The 21,583-nt window shown below is 42.5% G+C and overlaps 1 protein-coding gene across 2 annotated transcripts in view; it reads left to right on the top strand.

The window, feature by feature from the left end:
* Positions 1–2,914: 2,914 nt before the first annotated feature.
* LOC141010660 (alpha-2-macroglobulin-like protein 1) overlaps positions 2,915–21,583 on the top strand; it is a 41,296-nt gene continuing 22,627 nt past the window's right edge. The window contains exons 1-18 of one of the 2 annotated variants that reach the window (XM_073483729.1): positions 2,915–3,102; positions 5,766–5,946; positions 6,796–6,952; positions 9,097–9,149; positions 10,046–10,066; positions 11,541–11,709; positions 11,826–11,910; positions 12,918–13,038; positions 13,153–13,267; positions 13,357–13,466; positions 15,821–15,976; positions 16,270–16,509; positions 16,787–16,850; positions 18,242–18,387; positions 18,576–18,725; positions 18,947–19,171; positions 20,604–20,694; positions 20,996–21,137. In XM_073483729.1, coding sequence (XP_073339830.1) covers positions 3,020–3,102; positions 5,766–5,946; positions 6,796–6,952; positions 9,097–9,149; positions 10,046–10,066; positions 11,541–11,709; positions 11,826–11,910; positions 12,918–13,038; positions 13,153–13,267; positions 13,357–13,466; positions 15,821–15,976; positions 16,270–16,509; positions 16,787–16,850; positions 18,242–18,387; positions 18,576–18,725; positions 18,947–19,171; positions 20,604–20,694; positions 20,996–21,137 — 2,309 coding nt within the window. In that variant the 5' untranslated portion in view covers positions 2,915–3,019. Of the gene's footprint in view, positions 3,103–5,765; positions 5,947–6,795; positions 6,953–9,096; positions 9,150–10,045; positions 10,067–11,540; positions 11,710–11,825; positions 11,911–12,917; positions 13,039–13,152; positions 13,268–13,356; positions 13,467–15,820; positions 15,977–16,269; positions 16,510–16,786; positions 16,851–18,241; positions 18,388–18,575; positions 18,726–18,946; positions 19,172–20,603; positions 20,695–20,795; positions 20,938–20,995; positions 21,138–21,583 lie in introns of both variants that reach the window. The other variant, XM_073483721.1, reaches the window with a different exon arrangement.

Genomic DNA, 21,583 nt, shown 5'->3' with positions numbered 1-21,583 from the left:
AGCACAGATCAAAGGCAGGAGGAGACAAAAGATGAAAGAAGAGCTGGAGGAAGACAGCCCAGAAAGAGTCACCTCACCAAGCTGCCTCCAGCACCGTCCAGAAGACCTGAAATGAATGAAACCTCACCACAATACACTTTCAGCACCGCCCTGTGAATTGTTATGTCGGTTTCTGAAGACTGGTTGGTTCGGGTATTTACCAGTTGGTATTTACCAACTGGTAAATACCCGAACCAACCAGTTCAGGTATTTACTAGTTGGTAAAAATGTAAATACCTGAACCAACCACACCTGTGTCTGCTTGGAACTGCTTGGTTCATTTCCCCGCAGACACACCGTGAAATGAAATGAATGTCTGCACTAATCTGTATTCTGCCTCCTGTCCACACTGAGGAATGAACAGGGGGAGCGAGGCGTGGCAGACGGAAGATGTTTTAATATCCTGACAGAGATTCTCCTCGTGTTCGGCCTCTCCTGAGTCTCAGCTGTCCTTGACACACAATGTCATGAGCCAGATTCCTTCAGCTGTGTGTTTGTGTGACTCATCTCCCTCTGCTGATTGGTTGAGTCTTGTTGTTGCCAAAAAGACACAGGTAGGACAGCTTCACTCCATCTGCCTGCAGGGTCCTGATGTTGGTACAGGGAGGAGGTCAGGTTATTTGTTTGTGGTGTTTGGACCATGTTCCTCCAACAGTGTAGTTTAAATGGTACATTACTGGATTACAATGCACTGTATTACTCTGCGTATATGCAGGTGTAGCAATCAGTGTACACACAAAACAGGAAACATGCATACACAGTCTTTTTTGTCAGATGTATAAAACCTCATGTACGTCTGTTCCCACGTGTCTTTTCCTCATACATCTCAATCATCCTGAAATTATTCACACGAGCCATCTGACCATCCCCACAATTCACTATAAATGACTTTAAATACACCCCCAATAACCTGGTTTGCATATAAAGGGCCAGAATTTAGTTTAGTGATGAGGAGAAATGTCAGAAGCAAGAAAACAGTTGGAGAAGAAGAAGCGTAATGTCGAGGACTGAACTTCAAACAGACAGATGAAAAAGAGTTTTATCTGGATGCTTCAGTTTTAGAATCAACAACAAAATTAAGCAAGTGAAATGGCAAAAAGTGACAGAAGTGGAAAACGCTGCAAGTTCAGAGCCATGGACAAGGAGAAAAGTGGCCTGATTTCAAGCGAGAGGCCGAGAGACACATCTCAGTGCACAGTGAAAATGTGTGATCTCCTGGAGGAGGAGAGCGGATCCCTGTGCTCTCTCTGCTTGATGTGAGGTGGTCATCATGGGTCAGAACATCAGTACGGTTCCTGAAAACTCACTCTTGCCTAAATTGTCAGTGGCAATGTCCTCAAGCAACGCCAGAGCAGCTGTTTATCTCGTGGCACAGCCATTACGCACAGCTACAGCCCTTATATAGTGCCAGTCACACCTGAAGGATTCTTACTCCCTAATATTACAGGAAAATAATCTTTATTTAGGTAGATAAAGATCATGTTTTTATGTGTTTATTTACATAAGGATCATTATAATTATCATAGTGCATACTGACAAAAACAGAAACACAATTCAATGAAAAAAGCAGCTCCAAATAAAATGTCACCCTTATTCACAACTTTCTTCTCCTTTTTTGCCAACTTGCAACATCACACTGATCAGACTGAAGAGACTGTGTGCATGGTACACATGGTGTCCCACCACCCGTGGACTTATACATGTGGAAACCTGCGTAGAAGGTGGCGTAAGTACATTTCTCATGTGTGCGCATGTTTTATTTTTTTTGGGCTCCAGGTGTTTGTTCCTCCAGAAGGTCTGGCTCTGCACCCGACTCTCTCCTCCAGAGCGGGATGAGCATCCTCATGCGTTAACACGAGCATACTAATTAAATGGGAGTCCACTTGTAAAACATTGCCCAGTGTGCCCACAGAGTATGGATCAATCAACCTGCATACCCTGGCAGATCAGACAGCAGAGCTGGTTAACACAGTCAACCAAAATTCTGGAATGCAAGAAATCCATTGTACCATCCAACATTAATGTGGCACCACATCCACGCCCCAACTGACCATCAGACACCAGTCTGATACTAACACTGACACATTTGAGGCTAAAATCACACTTCTTCTGTTCAGTATCTGCAGTCCACAGTGAGCCAGCTAAATTTAGAAATGCATCATTTTCATCCTTTACGGCCTAATATATTAAGTCACAATACTGTGGCTTCTGTTCAGTTTGGTCATGCCTTTTTTAAAAAGTCTCTTGTGACCCTGACTCAAGTGCCAGATACACACAGTTGATTACATGAAGGGCCACACTCCCCCACATGTGCTGTTTCTTAGATGATGTAGTGCATCATGCATGGACAAAGAGTGGCTGTGACATGTATACTTATAAAAGTCATTATTATACATCCTTTGAAAGGCACACATGGTTGCAGGGGGCTTTGTGGAGACACTCGGGGCCCCACAGGCAGTGAGACCTCCTGTCTTATCTCTGGTGTCCTCGGTGCTCGGCCTGCTGTAGTCAGGCCTGTTGTTGCTCAACCGGCATGAAATTGCACGGTCAACATGCCTGTATCACACACTGGCTCCCTTTCACCTTCCCCACCACCCACTCCTCCCAGCCCTCACTCACTGCGGTGTGGAATTCTGTCAAATTCTTCAGAAACTGGAGGAGTGGACTGCTGGCTGCAGCCAGGACTGCGTGATTCAACTTTTGGGAAGTGCAACTCTTTGGGGAATAGGGAGGAGGCTGCAGAGGTCCAACGAACTCTGGGGGGAGTGACTGAAGAGGGAGGGGGTGGCGGTGGTTTGGGGGTATAAACAGCAAACCACCGCCCCCTACGTTTGAGCAACTTTGTGCCCTGCACATCCGTCAGTGTCTGAGAGTCCGGCCCACAGTGGGGTTGCAGGCTGGAAGTGTGCTGTCCTCTGGTGCTGTCCGGTCCGCTCCAGTTGTCCCGCTGCTTGCGAAGCCGCGACTCCGCTGTGCAGACATGGCACCTGTCCTCCAAATGTTTGCTGTCATCATCGCATCAGCGCTCCTGCAAACTGCGACATCGGCCCACCTCAATGACACGTAAGTAAAACTAGTTGTGTTGTTGGTGAATACAAAGTGTCTCCTCTCATGTTGCCTGCAGAAGTTTGTTTTGTGCGTCACGCCTGTAGACGCCAGGTGCACGCGCCAGTGTTTGCTGCGCGTGATGAAGTCATCAAAAGGTTGACATGATGTCGTACTGTAGCAGGTTCGGTCTCAGCCAGGACCAAAACCCTGCATCGTCCCACTGGTGAGGCACAAAGTCCGACGGTGGCCTCAGGATCCTGTTATGCAATACAGTGTGTGTGTATGTGTGTGTGGTCTACGTGTGTGTCAGAGTTCCTCCATCTGCTACCATTTACCACCATTTGATAAATAATCTTCTCATAGCCTCTCACATTACTAAGTGGAGCGATGAGTGATGAGGACTGAGCTGGTCGAGCTGATCAGAGATCAGTTTGAAGAGAACACTGCCTTTGTTCCTCATGATGCTGTTTTTAGGCTCTAAAGCCAAGCAGCTCTGAGTCCTGCAGACCAGCTCACTATCAGTGCATATTGATTTGTGCTCTGACCTTTGTTTCAGCCCTGTGTGTTATCTGCTCCGTGGTCATCGTGATTCAAAGGCCTTTCATTGTGTAGTATCAGAGTCAAATGACTTTTAATCACCATGCAACTTCCTCTCTGGCTAAAACGGCATCAATATTCTCTGCAGCACCACCCAAAACTCAATTAAATGTGTCCTTTACTTCTCATTGGCAGCAGCAGGCCCCTGTGTGCCAACCAGCCTCAAACACACAATAATCAGCAGGGTGGTTGGTTGAATCCAGATAGTGTGGTTGTTTTGAGTGTCCCTCCATGTATTTTACATGAGGAACACTACAAATAACACACCACATTACAAATAACACACCACATTATAAATACTGAGTTGCCTGTTTTTCCCTTGGTGGAAGAAGTACTCAGATCTTTTACTTAAAATAAAATATGCAGCTTTTTTTGCATTAAAATGTCTAAAAACGACGATCACACGATCACAATCACATTGCCTCAGTGGGCTTTACAAACTGTACAGTGAACGACATCCTCTGTCCTTAGACCCTTGAGATGAGTGAGGAAAAACTTCAACCCTAACCTTTTAACAGGGAAAAAAAGATGGAATAACCACAGAGGAGGGATCCCTCTATCAGGACGGACAGACATGTAATAGATGTTGCATGTACAGAACAGAACAACAAAATCACAGTTTACAATTTGCAGTGACAGAATATCTGATACAAATTATATAATGTATGTAAATACGTTGCCTCGTCTGTGAACCTGATTTCTGCCTGAGTCATGCAGACACATCATCATCTTTTCATCTTCAATGGTGGTTGATAACAATCAAGACGACAATTCCCATGATCCCATGCTGCTTCACGTCATCAAACTATGTCTTTTACGTATGTCTTGCGTTTAAGTTGAAGTAATGTATTACGATCCAAATGTACTTACACTTGTTCTGCAACTGTCAAAATATTTTACAAGTAAGTAAAAAGAAACAAACTCCTGACATTTTTCAACTTTTAGGTTGATATAGTGCATGTCTTAGCATGCATTTGCCTATTTACACTTCCAGCAGACATAGAGCAGCGTTAGCGTTCATTCACAGTCGTGTTTTTTGGATAGTTTAACATTCTCTCTGCTTTTTAGCTCTGTTTTGGTCTCCACCAGAAAAAATCTTTGGCTCTGCTCACTGTCTAGCTAACACCAGCCACTGACTGTATTCTGTTTGGTGCTGGGTGGGTAATGTTCAGTGGGTTTTCAGAGCTTTTTTGCTGTTTAACAGCTGCCTGCTGTGACAGGAGGAAAAAAGTTAATTAAGTTAATTTAAAGGGTAATTCCACCATCATTACAGCTGTTGGGGAGTTCTGCTGCATTTGTGAAAAAGTAGTATAAAGTCTTTTGTGGCTCCAGAGGAAGCTACATGTAATCTGATAAAGTGCCTCCAGTGATGTCACTCAGAGGCTACGTTGCATTATGGGTAATGTAGGCACCATGTTTTGAAAAGGAAGAAGAATGTGTGGATAAAAAGGTGATATCTCTGTTCTGCTTTATTGATTTTAATCATTTGTTTATAAACTGTCCGTTATGAATCCAACCATGACCAACCTAGACCAGTGGACTTCTATTCAAAACCTGGTGCCTACATTACCCACAGTGCAACTTAGACACTACTGTAAGTGGCATCACCAGAGACACTTTATCAGATGACGTGCAGCTTCCTCTGGAGCCACAAAACACTGTATACTGAGACCTGTAAACACACTTCTTGGTGGAGTTATCCTAGAACAGGGGATTACAACAGCTCTTTCATTTCAGCTGCTCAGCCACAGCGGGGACTGGAAAAATCCAGGACGGCAACAATTGATATAGGAATTCTAAGTGCTGTATCGCAGTGCAGTTGCCTACGATATAGTACTTAGTATTACCATGACCTGGATGAATGAGAACCTTCATCAACAATTGATATAGGACCATTATTGCAATTACAAAAAGCATTAAGAAGGACTATTGTAATGCAAAAACTCACTAAGAATACACTCAAATCTCTACTGTGGCACTTTCATGGTTATCTTTTCAAGTTTTGTTCAGATCTGTCCCACATGATGTGCTCCACATCACATCCCTTTCCATTGAAGGTAATATCCACTCTCTACCTGCAGTATTTTTGCAGTGACTGTGAGCTCCCAGGTGAGAGAAGGGAAACAGGAGACCCTGTGTGCCCAGATCCACGGCCCCACGGAGCCCGTCACTCTGACCGTCACCCTCGAAGTGGATGCTAACAGCACCGTCCTCCTGGAGGAGGCTGTCAAACAGGACTTTTACCGCTGCTTAAACTTCCAGGTCTGACTCAACATATGTACACACTTTTTGGTAATTTGCAGAGTGATGTGTGATGTTTCACAACATACAGGACACAGTGTAATTTCCTCTCTCTTGCCCCTAGCCCTCCATTTAAACTAATGGTATAAGTACTGGGCTCGTTATGTACCTAAATATCCAGCCGGCGCCATGATGGAGGCTGTCAATGCCAAATTACTGCTCTGGTTTCCATCACACCGCTGCTTGCTGTTATGCAACTTACGGGCCTTGCTCCATATTGATGCAAAATGACCTGCCGACCCCAATCAGCTCTGTGACAATAGCACTTAGTTTCACTTCGCTCCCCAGTGTTTGGCCCTGGTGCAGGCCGAGTCTGGCATTTGATTCTCTGCAACTAAACAAAGGCTGCTTTCTGCCAGAGGCTTGCTATGTACCTGCATTCCTCTGGAAAATACCCCCTCCCCGCTACCCTTTAGACCATCCACACACACACACACACACACACACACACACACACACACACACACAACTTTTGGAAGTGGTTCCAGTCCCTGTTATGTAATAGTAGCTCCATTAGCAAGTGAAAACATATGCTATACAAGTATGACGACATTTCAGAATTGACCATGTGAAGGTCTGTTGTTGCTCAGTTTCAGCAGAGGATTTACGTCCAAGCTGTTCTAAAATGATTGTAGTTGACAGATGCTGCAAACACACTCTGAAGAAGGGACATGTATGATCTAGAAAAGTGCTTGTCAACTGGGCACAAATAGTGGTTCTGTACAACTTTAAAATTAAAAAGTCCTCCCCTCTCCCCTTTCCTCCTGTAAACATCCACTGGTCTTCTTTGTGTGTTTTCTGGTATTGTAGGTCCCTCCAGTGCGCACCAGAACAGTGGCATCCATTAATGTCACTATTCAGGGTGAGAGCGCCTCCATGAGTAAGAAGACCAAAATCCTCATTGAGCCTGCTGCTTTTATCCACATCATCCAGACTGATAAACCGATCTACAAACCTGGACAGACTGGTAAGTATCACATGTGGTGGTGTTTGTTACTCTGACCACGTCCACCAGGGAGATATTTAAAGTGTTGCAGCTTCCTGCTGTCTGGTAGAATCGTACTGTTCATACAGCCCACACTACCCTCTCTGCACTGCTTATCAATTAAGCTGCACTTGCACAATTTTGGGCTACATTACAATATCTGCATAATGCTGAGCCACTACTTGACAACTTTAGGAATTATGTCTATATTCAGCACACAGAAGAATGGTGGTTCCTCAAGAGTTCTTGGCAGAAGGCGTATTCATTAAAATATTTTTTTTTTCAAAATCCATCAAATCACAGTTAAAAGCCCACTGCACCATGTCAAATGTAGATTTTCCCTAAAGGGACAATTCAGCCCCAAATCAAAAATCCTTATTTTTCCTCTTACCTGCAGTGTTATGTATCCATCAGGATTGTTTTGGTGTGAGTAGCTGAGTTTTGGAGGTGTGGACCACAAATGTCTCAATTCTCTTGAATATAATGGAACTAGATGGCACTCAGCTTGTGGTGCTCAAAGCCTAAAAAATTACATTTGAAAAACTCGCAGCAATATCTCTGTCTAGAAATCATGAGCCGGTTACTAGACTCACCAACCGTATCACCACACAGAAAGAAGTATAAATCTACTCATGGATGAGAGGCTGGCTAACTGAGCTAGCTAATGTTACAGCTCAGCTGAGGAGGACACCATCAATCTTTTGGTGCTCATCCAGATAAAGGGACACATCCAACATTTCTTTCACTTGCTTTGACATTGAGAGATGCAACGTTTTGGTGAATTTCTCAGGGAATAGTGCTTGGATCTTGATGGAAATAATTATTTATGTGACTGAGTACAATTTGATGTGGATCAAATTTAAAAATACAGCCAACAGAAGTAACAGATTTAAACATGAATTTGAGTTAAAGGGGACTGTTGGTGCCATTCTAGTATTTACTTTAAAAAGTTGAGACAATGCTTTGGCCAACTTGTTACCTCTATGTGATGCTAGCAGTGTTATTAGGACTGCTATTACTTAAAGGAGATGTAAATGATGTCATCAGGGTTACTTGTGACGAGAACCGTGTTCTTCCTTTGTAAATTTGATGGAGTGCCCCTTTACAATAGACATCATCAATTTTTCTCAGTTTCCTTCTGATGGTGTGCAACACTCAGCCTGTAGCAACAGTTGCAATCACCCCATTCACACTGCCCTTTGAGTGCAGGAATCATGTGCCGATTCTCCGCATCGTCGTCTGTGTGTTACGGATGTGGAGAGGGGGGGACAGTTTCGTTCTGCATCTGATCAGCCTCCGGAGGTAGTATCAGAGCTGCAGCAGAGGTGAGATGGCGTCTGTGTGAGGCGGATCAGGGGCGTGTTGGTCTGATGGTGTTCACAGTCTGACAGCTAAACAGATCCTTCACTCAGCAAATAAAAGAGAAATGACCCACAAAGCAACATTACAGGACCAAACAACAGTAACGTGGTAACTGGTAGTTAGTTTGACAACTTATATGAGGAAAGGAATACCGTAACTTTGTCACTTTCCAGGATGTTTGGTGGGTCAGGATCTCAATCACAACACATTATAACAGCATCCATATGATTATAAACAGTCAGCAGGTACATGTTTAGATTAACAGGTGGACACCTGGGGAAACACGTTAAAAAAAACACACAGACGTCCTCGTCATGATGTGTACCGTCAGCGTGGGTTAGGGTTAGGGTTAGGATCCGCAGCGCTGGCGTGCTGTATGAAATGACACACTGGTGAGGCTTTATGCCGGAGCTGCTAGGTTCAGTGTGAACAAACAAAGGAGGAGATATGGCGAGCCTTCGAGGTGGAGATAATGCGGTGTCTCTGTGTGAAAAGGGCTAATGTGTCATCCCGTCACGTCTGAGACAATGGGATGTCCTCAGAGTTGTTTGTCTTGTGCTTGGGGATTTCTACTGGTGTTAGCCAGGCAAGGAGGAGCATTGTTTTTTTAAGTGTTTTCTCATAAGCCCTTTAAATAAATAAATAAATAAATATAAATATAAATATAAATATAAATATATATATGTATATATGTTGTGTGTTATATTAAGAGAACTGATTGATATTTGACTGATGATTGATTTGATTTCCTTCTTCTCTTCCAGTCCAGTTCCGAATTGTCTCCATGGATGCCAACTTCATCCCTGTAGCTCGAGTGGTAAGTTTTATTTATTCATTCTCGCCTCTGCAAAGTTTGATAATGTACGATGTGTGTCGAAATTCCAGTCAGGGAAGTTTGTAGTCTGGTGTGATTTCTACCAAGCAGTCGGTGAATCTGCCGAGCGAGGTCTATTTTGGTTCAGGAGAGTGGGAGGTGAAGGGAGGGCTGTTTGTTGATTTTGAAGACAGCGTGGGTGTAAAGCGCTGTGTGGAGTAGTGTGATAAACATGCTGTCAGAGTTCATTTGGCACACACTGCATTTGACCCAAACATCTGAATCAATACGAGCTCAAGGCCTTTTGCGTTTGTGTTGAGAGGCTGAAAACATCAATGCGTGCAGTGAAGGTGAAATTCATTCAGATGTATGGTATGATGAGGGTAGATTGCTGAAGAGTAGTAAGTCCTTTCAGCTCTGAAGATGAGGGTCCCATAGGAAACAGTAAAGCTGTAGGTCATAAAATCCATGTATATTATTTTCTCACACTGTGTGACAGTATCCTACACTGTGTCAGCTGCTCCCAACACTTCATTCAAGATACAAGTCAAAAAGTCAAAACACTGAATGTGAATCAGAAGTGTCTCTAACTCTAACCCTTTTTGATGGAAGTTTGAGTTTCTTGCACTTTTCTTTGTCAGCTCAGCCATGGTGAATATTCCTAATGACCCAGTTCTCCTGTTTATTTAGAAAATGATATTAAGCTATGGAAACAATTCTAACATAATGATTTTTCTTCTGTGAACTAGTTGTAACTCAAAATCACTTTTGTGTACTTGAGAAAAAGAAGGGAGTTGACACATTAAGGGGAAACTTTGATGTGATCTAATTGCATATTTTGTGTATTGTGCAAATTCTGTGTGCAGCTGATTTCACATGATTGTTTTTTTCTTTTTCAGTACAAAGTGGTGGAGCTCCAGGTAAGATTCACTGAAGTCATTGTGTGTGACACAGCCTCAAGTGCTTTTCAGACTCACAGTGTAAATCACAAGCCATTCATTGGACAACAGTGCAATATTTGCTGCTTTCAAAGTCTGCCATGAAATGATTTTAATTTGATTCCATTCAAGGGCCTGTGAACAATGTGTTAAATGGGCAGATGTATCATTTCATAATCGGTCACAGAAAATGCTGCCACTGCTATAAAAGTTAAAAAACAACACCTAAATAATTGTAAGGGGTTCAGTGCAGTAAAGTCTAACACACATAAAACATGGCTCATCAACAAGAACATTTAAAAAGTATCAAATTTTGATCAATAATAACTTAAACAATTGTTTTTTACCCGTCATCATTATTAGCTTAAACCAATGCCATTTTATATAGCATATATTAGCTTATCAGCTAGCTGAATTTCCATAGCTCAAAGGTGCAATATGTAAGAATTTAAGCTCCAAACATTAAAAACTAAAATTACCAACAGACTGTAAAGAAATGAAGAAATATGTTTTATGTTGGAGAGATATCAAGTTAACATGCTAACAAGCCCTGCCCTGGCCTGTCCCGGTCCAAAGCTCAAAGTCTGGACTGCTAGCTTCACTGCTAACGGAGCTAAATAGCTAACGGCAGCAACAGTTGGTAGCGGAATTGGTCACCTGTCAAAAATCATACTGAAAACAAGCAAGGGGCAGCATATCGACCGAGTAACGCATTATTAGCTGGTTAGCTCAGTTAGCAGCAGGTAGCCATTACTCCAGTGCCCCCTATCATTTTTCAGTATGCACTTGACAGGTGGCCTATTCTTACATATTGCACCCTTTAACAAATGGTTTAAATCACTGCATCTCCCAAAAGAACATCACAGTTGAATTTCAGCCTGCGTGCACGTTTTTTCAGACTAACATTTTTGAAACCAGCGCAGCTCATATTGCCGTGGCAAGAGCAACGTCTAGAAGTTAGCGGACTGCTGAGTGAGATGTCCTGTGTGTCTGTTGACCCATCTTACTCTGAAAGCCATGTGTGAATGTTGTAAAGCGCTAAGACTAGAAAGGCACTATATAAGTACAGTTCATTACATTGACTCGATAAAGATCCAGATACATTGTTACACCTCTATTTGAGACCCTGCATGGCACCCCTCCTGCCAACCCCTGACTGTTATTACACTACTTAAAACTACACTGAAATCACAGTACTGAACTGAAGTACGTAAACAGAATAGGTGGGTATATCATTGCAAGTGAGGTGTGATCAAATGGTTCTGGTGCTTTAATTGGATCACTCTAAAGTGGGCGGGGTTTCAGTAACATCTGTAGTAAGTGGTCACCTCCGCCCACACCTGCTCATGAGCATCGCTAGGAGAAGCACCAGTTCAGAGGGAGGAATGAATAAATTAGCAACCAGGCGGTTTTGAACATGTGATAATCATTTTTGGCAACAACTGTCTTGATGTAGGATCCCAATTCAAATCGAATCGCCCAGTGGTTGGATAAGGCCATTGTCAGTGGCATCCTTGATCTTTCCCACCCAATGATTCCTGAGGCGGTACAAGGAAGCTACATGATCACCGCCTCAACGGACAAAGGAGAGCAAATAACCCACAGCTTTGACATCAAGGAATACGGTCTGCTGCAGTTACATTCTCCAAAAATAATCGTCTCACAGTTAACAAAATAAAATGTGTTTGATGTATTGAAACTTCCAGCTGTAATATTTTTGATTGTGTTTCTTTTGCTTTAGTTTTGCCAAAGTATGAAGTGAAAGTTCACCTACCCAGTGTGATTTCCATCCTGGACCAAGAGGCAACGTTAAGGATCTGTGGAAAGTGAGTGTCCCACATAAACATGACAGAGTTTAACAATAGGTCTGTCCTAAACTGCACCAATGTTTAAAAAAAGGGAATATAAACTAAGTTTTTCTATTTTCTGAAGAGGTGAAAACCATCTGAGGATGAGCACCTCTAGGAGACACGTTGTCAACATCTGTTGTGTCCTAATGTCTGAGAATGTCAAACTGCATATTACACAATTGTTGATACGATTCATTTTTTCTATGTGTTATTTTTCAACAAGCCCACTTGGCTTTAACTATCAGCAGTTAGTGATATCTGTTCCCTTCCGACATTTGGGAAAAGCATTGTGCTTTTAAATTTGCATTTCAACTGAAAAGATGAAGCAAGCAAGCTATGCTAACTGGCTTCACCAGCTTGCTAACAAGGATATTAATTCCCAGTAGATGTTGCTTTTTGTTCAGGTGCAAACAGAATCAGACAAATGTGAAGACCGTCTGACTTTGACACTCTGTATTTTTTAGTAACATACAAATGAATGGTAGATGGACTTGCATTTCTATAGCGCTTTTCCAGTCTACTGATCGCAAAAAGCGCTTTGCAACACTTATCACATTCACACACTGATGGCAGAGGCTGCCATGCAAGGGGCCAACCGTTCATCAGGAGCAATTTGGGGTTCAGTATATTGCTCAAGGACACTTCGACATGCAGCTGGGGGAGCCGGGGATTCGAACCATGTGACCTTCCGATTACTAGATGACCCGATCTACCTCCTGGGCTGTAGCTGCCTCACTTACTCCCTTTACCTGTCAGTCCTTTTAATGTTGTGACTGATCGGTGTAATGTTGATATCTTGCTACAATTCATTGTCCTGGATCATTTGACTCCTGTGCTATGATGGATATTGTGCTGTTGGTTGCTTTCTCAGTCAGTACTACACTTTCTGCCTTTTGGAAGATTTTCCCCCGAAAAGCTTAATCTCCACTTAACAATCTGAAATTGGGTCGACCTCTAACTAAAAGCATCTCTGTACCCTGCAGATACACCTATGGGAAACCAGTTGTTGGTTCGGTGCAGGCTGTGTTTTGTAGAAACGCCGTCCGGTTTTACTGGTATACAAGTATCCAAGAAAATGACCTCTGCAAGACGTATGAAATGACGGTGAGTGTTCCACATACAAAATATGACTCGTTGTCATCACATTTCTTGCACTAATTATGAATATTTTGTTTGTTTGTTTGGACTCTCGTTTGGACTCTCGTTATCATCTTCTAGACGGATAAAAGTGGTTGTGCTTCACAAACTGTGAACCTGACAGAGTTTTCCCTCAACAAGAGCATGTACGATGACAGTTTTGACGTGAGTGCTGAAATGGAGGAATATGGCACAGGTACGTTGACTGAATGCTGAACTACTGTTCATGAAGTAATCGGCACTAGTTCCTGATGAGCTGTGATCTGTATGTTTACTACCATCTAGGGGTCATTCTTAAAGGCAGTGGGCGGACCAGCTTCAGCAGTCAGATCAGAGCTGTCACCTTTGAGGATGTACCTGCAGCGTACAAGCCTGGCATCCCATTCGAGGGAAAGGTAATCCGTCTCATTAATGACCATTGGGAGCTATAGCCTGCTGTCAGCACAGCACAAAGATATATGCTTTTTATCCATGCTAGTGGTGTGGCCCTTGACATTACAGTATCAGTCGGCTGATTGGTCCACCATTTGGTCCAGAATCAGCCTGGCATCACGGGATCAATTTGCAAATGCAGATAAGTCTGGAACCACTCAGTTGTGTGAAGAAGCGCTTAGGTAGCTAATGTGACAGCAGAACATGTATGTAGATGAATGTAGAGATGTACCTACCAATCCAAATGAAACTTGAGCATACAGATTCATCTGGTTTGCAAGCCAGTCCAGGCTGAAATAGCTCAACAAATATTGGGTGGGTTCCACAACACAATAACAGCCCCACCGTGAGGTAACCAAGCAAACTGTGGGACTCGGTGTCTGTCTGTCTGTTAGTCAGTCCATCACTCCAGACTGAAATTTCTGTTCTACAAATGAAATGTATCAGCAGAAATTGAATGAACTGACTAGAAGTGTTACACAGACACTCATGTTCCTCTCAGGATGATTTTTTATAACATTAGCGATCCATCTAACTAATGATGTTCCCATCGGCCCTGGCTATACTTGGTGTAGTGACATTTACTAATGAGTGCTAAACACAGACACTGTGATCATGGTACACATAATACCTGCTTAACATCAGCATGTCACCATAGTCATTGTGGGCATTAGGGATGGGTATCATTAAGATTTTAATGGCACTCTTAACGATCATTAACTCTTACTGGTTCTTAAGTTTGTTCAGGTTTGTTATTTCTCAAAGAAAAAAATGAAACAAATTAAAAACAAAATTAACATTGCTTTATTTTCTCATACCGTAGCCTTTATTTATATATATTTATATATATATATATATATATATATATATATATATATATATATATATATCCTTTATATACCTTAACTTAATCTAACAAGTTAAAAGTCTCATTGAGATTAAAATCTCTTTCACTGTTAATAATCTGTCATTTCTGAATAAATGAATGACCCAAATCTACAAGTATGTTCTCCTGATTAGTTCCTGAATAAATACAACAAATGACATAACTTAACTTACGAACTTAGCAACTAACTTACACTGCTGAAATGACATGTGTGTGAGTGTGTGCATTTTTCATCATGTGTGTTCCTTTCACTAGATGTTTGGAAAGATATGCACGTGTTTCTGGCCTTATATACAAAAGACTTGTTGCACTTGTTGCAGCATCGTTCACATCGACTTTAGTGAAGTGTAACCGATCTTCGGAGCGTTCATTTCTCTCCAGAACTGTCACTGAGATCAGGATCTGTGTCTCTGAGAGACTGGCGGAGAGATCTGCCGCCACTCGCACACGTCACAGACACGGAGATCTCTTGTGTTGATTAGGAATAGTGAAAACGCATCACAGACAAATGTCTTAAAGCCTCCAGTAGTGTTAGCACAACCATATCGATACTACAGTCTTAAACAATTAAGCCTCTGGGCTTCTTACAGGGGTCTCTATCGAGCAATACTATGTTATGGACATTTGTTTTAACTATTTCAGTTTTGTTGCTGAGACATCTGTTTTATCCATCATATTCACACAGGAGCCTCAGCCACAATTGTCATGGACATGTAAAATGCACATAAAATATTAATATGTAAGGGGCAGCTAAGATAAAGATCACATTCTTGCTCACCAGAGGATGAGCCCTTTTAAATTAATTATTCAATTATTATTGAACACATTCATGCTCCCAGAGGAAATAAATCCTGTAAAGCTAGGGTTGGTAAGATTGTAGGAAACAGCAAAAGCAAGCTACATTTCTGAAAGTATTCAAGTGAAAAATTCCCACCACCTCCCTTCAGGCCTCCCTCCAGAGCCACTCCTCTGAAACACATGATCACACACTGCCTGACTGCACAGACAGACTGCCCTGTAGCCTGGCTGGTCAGCTGGGAGGTGTGTTAGCAGCTAGTTTGCTAAATAAACAGCTCCCTTAAATGCCACAATCATACAAACACAAGCAAAACAGCCATTACGAATGAACCTAAGTCCATGAAGGCGACCTGGTGCGACAGTTACTCCTCACTGCTGTACATGTGTGTCGTTAGCTGCTGAAGGAGCTCTGTTCTTTGGCTCGGGGCCTGTGTGCTTTGTGCTTGTGAGTCAGCTGCTGAACTACAGGCTCGGTACTGTGTACTGTGGGTGCACCCAGGTAGGCAGTAGGCAGAATTCAATTTTTTGCTTTCTGTCAGGATGTGAAGAGATTTTCTACAAATATGACAAAACAGCTTTCAGTGTAATTTACCAACCCTAGCTTTAACCCTAAACTCTCTGATTTGTTTGTAGGTCAAAGTGGTCGGCCCGGACAACAAACCTGTCTCCAATGAGGCAGTGTACCTGTTTGCCACAGAGTCACAAAATTTAACACTTACTACAGACACCAAAGGCATGGCTTCATTTTCTTTGGACACCACCCTCTGGACAGACACTGTGACTCTAAAGGTAGGTCACAGCTTGTCAGAGCTTTTTTTTTCCAGAAGGATCAGTTTAGTTGATGGCTTCCTGTTAGTAACTGGTTCAGTAATTGTCAGTTATACAGTCAATATCTAATTAAAGAAACTTTCCATCATATCGATCATGTTGGAGGAGAACAACTAAGACCTAAATTCTTATTGGATTCATCCATTTTGTTTTTGATTTGTTTAATATTTGTTCATAGTTAAGAGCAAGAGGCTGATAAGTGAAGGTTGTTGAGTGGAAATCTGACCTTTGACCTGTGGCTGTCATGTCAATAGGCGAGGTCTAGAAAGACGGAGGAGAACGAGCCATATGTGCCCAATGTGCGCAGACCAGAGTACAGGTCGGCCTACCACCACGCCGCAGCATTTTACTCCAAGAGCAGCAGCTTTTTGAAGCTCATGCAGGTCAACAAGAAGATCTCCTGTGACAAAGATGCCACTGTGCGTGCTCAGTACATCATCCAGGGGGAGGAGCTAAAGAAGGGACCAGAAGTAGAAGTTGACTTCTTTTACCTGGTAAGATTCATGTGATTTCTTATGAGCTACACCGTCTACTTGGTTTAGCTTTTCACAACTTAGTGCTCATTTGGAGGAAGCCGTTGTGGCTGAATGGGTAAAGTTAACCACGTGTTAGAAAGAATAACTCAGTTGGATTGATGGTTGCTGGGTAACATTAATTATGATGTTCCAGCAATAGCACCAACTCGGCGATATTAGATGGTTCATAACTCTTGATTCCACCCTACTGTGTGAAGGACACATTGGATTTCTCTGCCTGTTTGTTTCTATGTAGGTGATGTCCAGAGGTGGAATTGTGCAGCATGGTCGGGTCTCAGCAGCTGTTAAAGGAGGAACAGGTAAAAACCAATGTTACTTTAACTAAGATGGCTGTCTTAAATGTTGAGTTTGATGATAGTATGTATTTTGTCAGCAAATGCAAAGAAAATACCACAGTCAGCACTAATAAATTGATCATGTTAAGAAGTTTTTTTTGTGTAGACAAAGTGTATAATTTCTCTCTTCCATAGACCCCCAACATATTCAAAAACTTAAAATCACATCAATAAGCTACACATGTGATATGTACACGGCGATGTTGTTTATGTTGTTACTCCCACATACACTACCAGTGACAATATTCCCGAACCAAGTCATGTTTTACTCTTGTTTGACTGATATTTGCTAAAGAGAACAGCGCTTGCTGTTTTAGTAAAATTACTGAGCCTGGTAATGTACATTATATATTTGTGGCCATTTTTTTCCATGTGGAAAGACTAGATCACATCACTACTACTAGGCTGCCAGTTGCCTTTTGCTGTCAGCATTTCAGAATCTATCATTGTTTTGGTTCGCTCTCATCAGTGTTGTTCCAGCAGCAGCAGCAGCTTTTAACAGTGAAAAAGGACAGAAAAATCCACTGTGTGCAAACTGCTCAGCATCAAACGGAAGTAAAGCAAGAAAGAGAGTGATTATCGGACTTGCTGGCTATCTTGGCATTTGTTAACAAACACAGAATATGCCCAACTTTTCCTGTAGCTTCATGGTGTGAACCGCTGAAGGCCAACCACATGTAGCTAATCAGTGGGGCAGTGTCAGTAGCGTAATGGTTCAGGCATGGACCACATAACCTTACATGCCTGGTTTGGGACCTTTCCTTCCCTGCATTTCCTGTTTGTCTTCACACCGGCCATCAGATAAAAGACCCAACAAGTCAGCTTAAAGGTGCACTATATCATTTGGGAAAGAATTTCACACTCAGGAGGGTCATATTTACCATATTAATTAGGTAATAATGAAAACTATTTGATGAATATATTTCCCTAACTGAACAAGCTGTCCTCTGAGGGAACTAAGGTGCAGAACAGTGTCTGAAGCTAGAAAGGTGGCTACTGAGAAGAGTCCAGCAAATAGAAAACATATGAAACGGTTTGTTTATTCAGTTTATTAAGTCTTGAAAATCAATCAATGAAAATGTTTTTTTTCTGGTTAAAATTTCTTCCCCTAAACTACATAGTGCACCTCTTAAAGTAGCTAATTTCCAAGGTCAGCCAGGTTTAGCCTGAAGCTAATGTTCAGGTTAGCTTCAGCATAACCATGCAGATTATTATTTTCCCATGTGCAGTAAATACTTCTGTTTAAATATTATACAGGTATCTCAGTTGGTATCAGCAGAATGAGAAACAAATATTTTGATGGTGTACTGACGGCCAAATGTCACATTTCCATGGCTTTCTGTGTTTCTGCTCAGTCAACAGGGGAGAGTTTTCCATCCCACTCCGTCAGGTTACAAACCTGGCACCATTTGCCCAGGTGGTAGTTTATACTGTGATGCCCAGTGGAGAGACTGTGGCCGACAGCCAGGACTACCCCATTCAACTCTGCCTCAATAACAAGGTACCACCCATCAGGACTTTTTATACATACAACATAAATCTACAATAAATGAGTCCAAGTTGTTTTCATATACAATAAAGTATGAACACACATGCATTTAAGGTTATTTTAAGTCTAGTACTTGTGACTGAGCCTCTTTTAACCAGTTCTCAAACTAATGAGTCTCCACTTTGGTGTTTCCTGTGCAGGTGTCTCTGAAGTTTTCGTCCCTCCAGCAGCTTCCAGCAGAGAAGACGACGCTCAGTCTGCAGGCACACCCAGGCTCCATGTGCTCTGTCAGAGCCATCGACCAGAGCGTCCTCCTGCTGCAGTCAGAGCAGGAACTCACGGTGGACTATGTACGACACCAACCCTCAGGGCTTATTTTGACCCATGTTAACATCTGGTGTTCTTATTGTAACAAACACAATGTCTTTCTTTTAGAGATGAGTGGAAATAATGCCAACAACTGTGCCAATACAAACTGCATTTTGTGGATGAATAAAATAGTAGTAAGAACATGAAGTTGTGGACCTTGCCTGACTTACCCAGGCCCATGTACATGTATTTTTTTGTGCAGGTGTACAGCCAGCTGCCTTTGCAGAAGCTGTCAGGATACAACTATGACGTGGAAGACTTTGAGCCATATCCATGCTTCCCTTTGCCAATGCCAGAACCTGAACCAGAGCCTGAACCAGAACCAGAACCGGAGATTGAGCTCGGCGTGGAGGCATCTGATCGAACAAAGCGCTCAATCTACTTTGGACCACCCAATCAGAAGAATGATGTCTACAGCATCTTTAAAGTATAGAATTGCTCATTTTAATTGACTATTAAAGAGTAGGCTGGAGGGGATTTATCTTTGTAAGGATCAGTACCCAATACACCCCTTGCCCCTACCACTCTGTTTTGAATGTCAAGGGGTAGGGTTACCAAAGCCCTGTTGGGGTAGAGGGGTAGGGTTAACACAGACCTGTTGGGGTAGAGGGGTAGGGTTACCAAAGCTCTGTTGGGGTAGAGGGGTAGGGTTAACACAGACCTGTTGGGGTAGAGGGGTAGGGTTACCAAAGCCCTGTTGGGGTAGAGGGGTAGGGTTACCAAAGCCTTGTTGGGGTAGAGGGGTAGGGTTAACACAGACCTGTTGGGGTAGAGGGGTAGGGTTACCAAAGCCCTGTTGGGGTAGAGGGGTAGGGTTACCAAAGCCTTGTTGGGGTAGAGGGGTAGGGTTACCAAAGCCTTGTTGGGGTAGAGGGGTAGGGTTACCAAAGCCCTGTTGGGGTAGAGGGGTAGGGTTACCAAAGCCCTGTTGGGGTAGAGGGGTAGGGTTACCAAAGCCTTGTTGGGGTAGAGGGGTAGGGTTACCAAAGCCTTGTTGGGGTAATGGGGTAGGGTTACCACAGCCCTGTTGGGGTAGAGGGGTAGGGTTACCAAAGCCTTGTTGGGGTAATGGGGTAGGGTTACCACAGCCCTGTTGGGGTAGAGGGGTAGGGTTACCAAAGCCCTGTTGGGGTAACGGAGTGTTGGGGCTACATGGCCCTCCTAACAGAGGTGTTTAGAGGCTCACTTCAAACTGAAGGTTATAAGGACGCTCTGTCCTTTTAAATATACAGTATGATGGTCCTTTTCGTTATAACAAGCATTACACAATCGCTACTAGTTTGCTGATGCAACTTTAGCTAACTAGCTAGCTAGCTAAATTTCCATTGTGTTTGCAGATTTGTTCATGACAGTCCCACATTTTGATGTATTTCAATATTGCATTCCCATTGATTGCAAATGACATCTGTAATGTAACTAAAGTCCAGCAGTAAAGTTGCTGCAGTTGGTACCGCTCCTCTGATAACAGTGCAGGAGCACAGCATGATTATCGGGAATGTGCGGTCAGTTTACATAAATGTCATCAACAACATTAACATCTATTGAAGATGTATGAGGGTGTTGAAGGGGTGTCCCATTCAGTCCTTGTAACTCTGTTCTGAGGGGCACCTGGGTTCACTCTAAAATGAAGGGTAAGAGTGAAGACTGGAAATGGGATTGGGCCTGTGATGTGTAGTTATCTTCCCTTTCATTCTGTGACCAAGTCTTTACATTATGTGACTTCACAATATCTTAATTGGTTTTATTATCTCTCCCTCTCTCTCTCTCTCTCTCTCTCTCTCTCTCTCTCTCTCTCTCTCTCTCTCTCTCTCTCTCTCTCTCTCTCTCTCTCTCTCTCTCTCTGTGTCTCGCCCTTCTAGGATATTGGAATCAAAATTCTGACCAACTCCGATGTGAAAAAACCTTATAACTGCCATGAAAGGGGATATGACTTATTTTACTATGATGCTGGTATGTTTGATGATTTGTCACTGATGTGTGCTTTGATTTTACTGTCAGAAACTACCTTTTTATAATCTAGTAGAACTAGATTATAAAAAGGTAGTTTCTAGATGTGGAAAGGATGTATGACGCTGTTGCTGACGATGATGTTGGAATGGCCGCGAAGATCGATAAAGATCCAGCTGGAATGACCAAGGAGACTATTAGAACATACTTCCCTGAGACCTGGATCTGGGAGCTGGTTTCTGTTGGGTAAGTTTAGTTGTGAATTGATTTTTTTTTTTTTTCTTTTCAATCCATGTGTTTTTAGATGTCTTAGACTCTCCGGTTCCCATGGCCTTCAACATGATGCCTCAGAGCTCAGGTGGTGTGAAAGGTAAAGAGGAGGAGAAGAAGGAGACCGTCAGGACATTCTTCCCTGAAACCTGGATCTGGGACCTAGTTTCTGTGGGGTAATCATAATATATCATATGAAAACACATATATTGGATATATATATATACATATATAGATATTTGTGTCTTCTTAACACTAACAGCGAATGTGTTAGAAAGACTGATTTGTTTTTTTTTCATTTTCAAACAGTCGTCATCATCGCCTGGTCTGTTTTTTTGTTTGTTTTAGTCATTTAACCATTTAGATTAGGGATGGTTGATACCACTTTATCATGTCCAATACCGATAAGACATCACTGAGTATCTGTCGATACGATATCAGTCCGATACAGCCTTTCCCCCTCTCCTAAATGACAAAGCTATAGATAATGTCTGTATGGTAGCACTTTGCTAAACCTAGCCGTTTAAAAACATGCTTAAACTGCAGAACAAATATACTACTTGTCTAAAGGAAGAAATACAGACATAATCATCAATCAGTTTTGCAGGAGTGCTGCTTCTTG

Source organism: Pagrus major, chromosome 2 (assembly GCF_040436345.1).
Source record: "Pagrus major chromosome 2, Pma_NU_1.0".
Classification (NCBI taxonomy): Eukaryota; Metazoa; Chordata; class Actinopteri; order Spariformes; family Sparidae; genus Pagrus; species Pagrus major.
The sequence above is the reverse complement of the archived record's forward strand: the minus strand, read 5'-3'. Positions and strand labels throughout refer to the sequence as shown.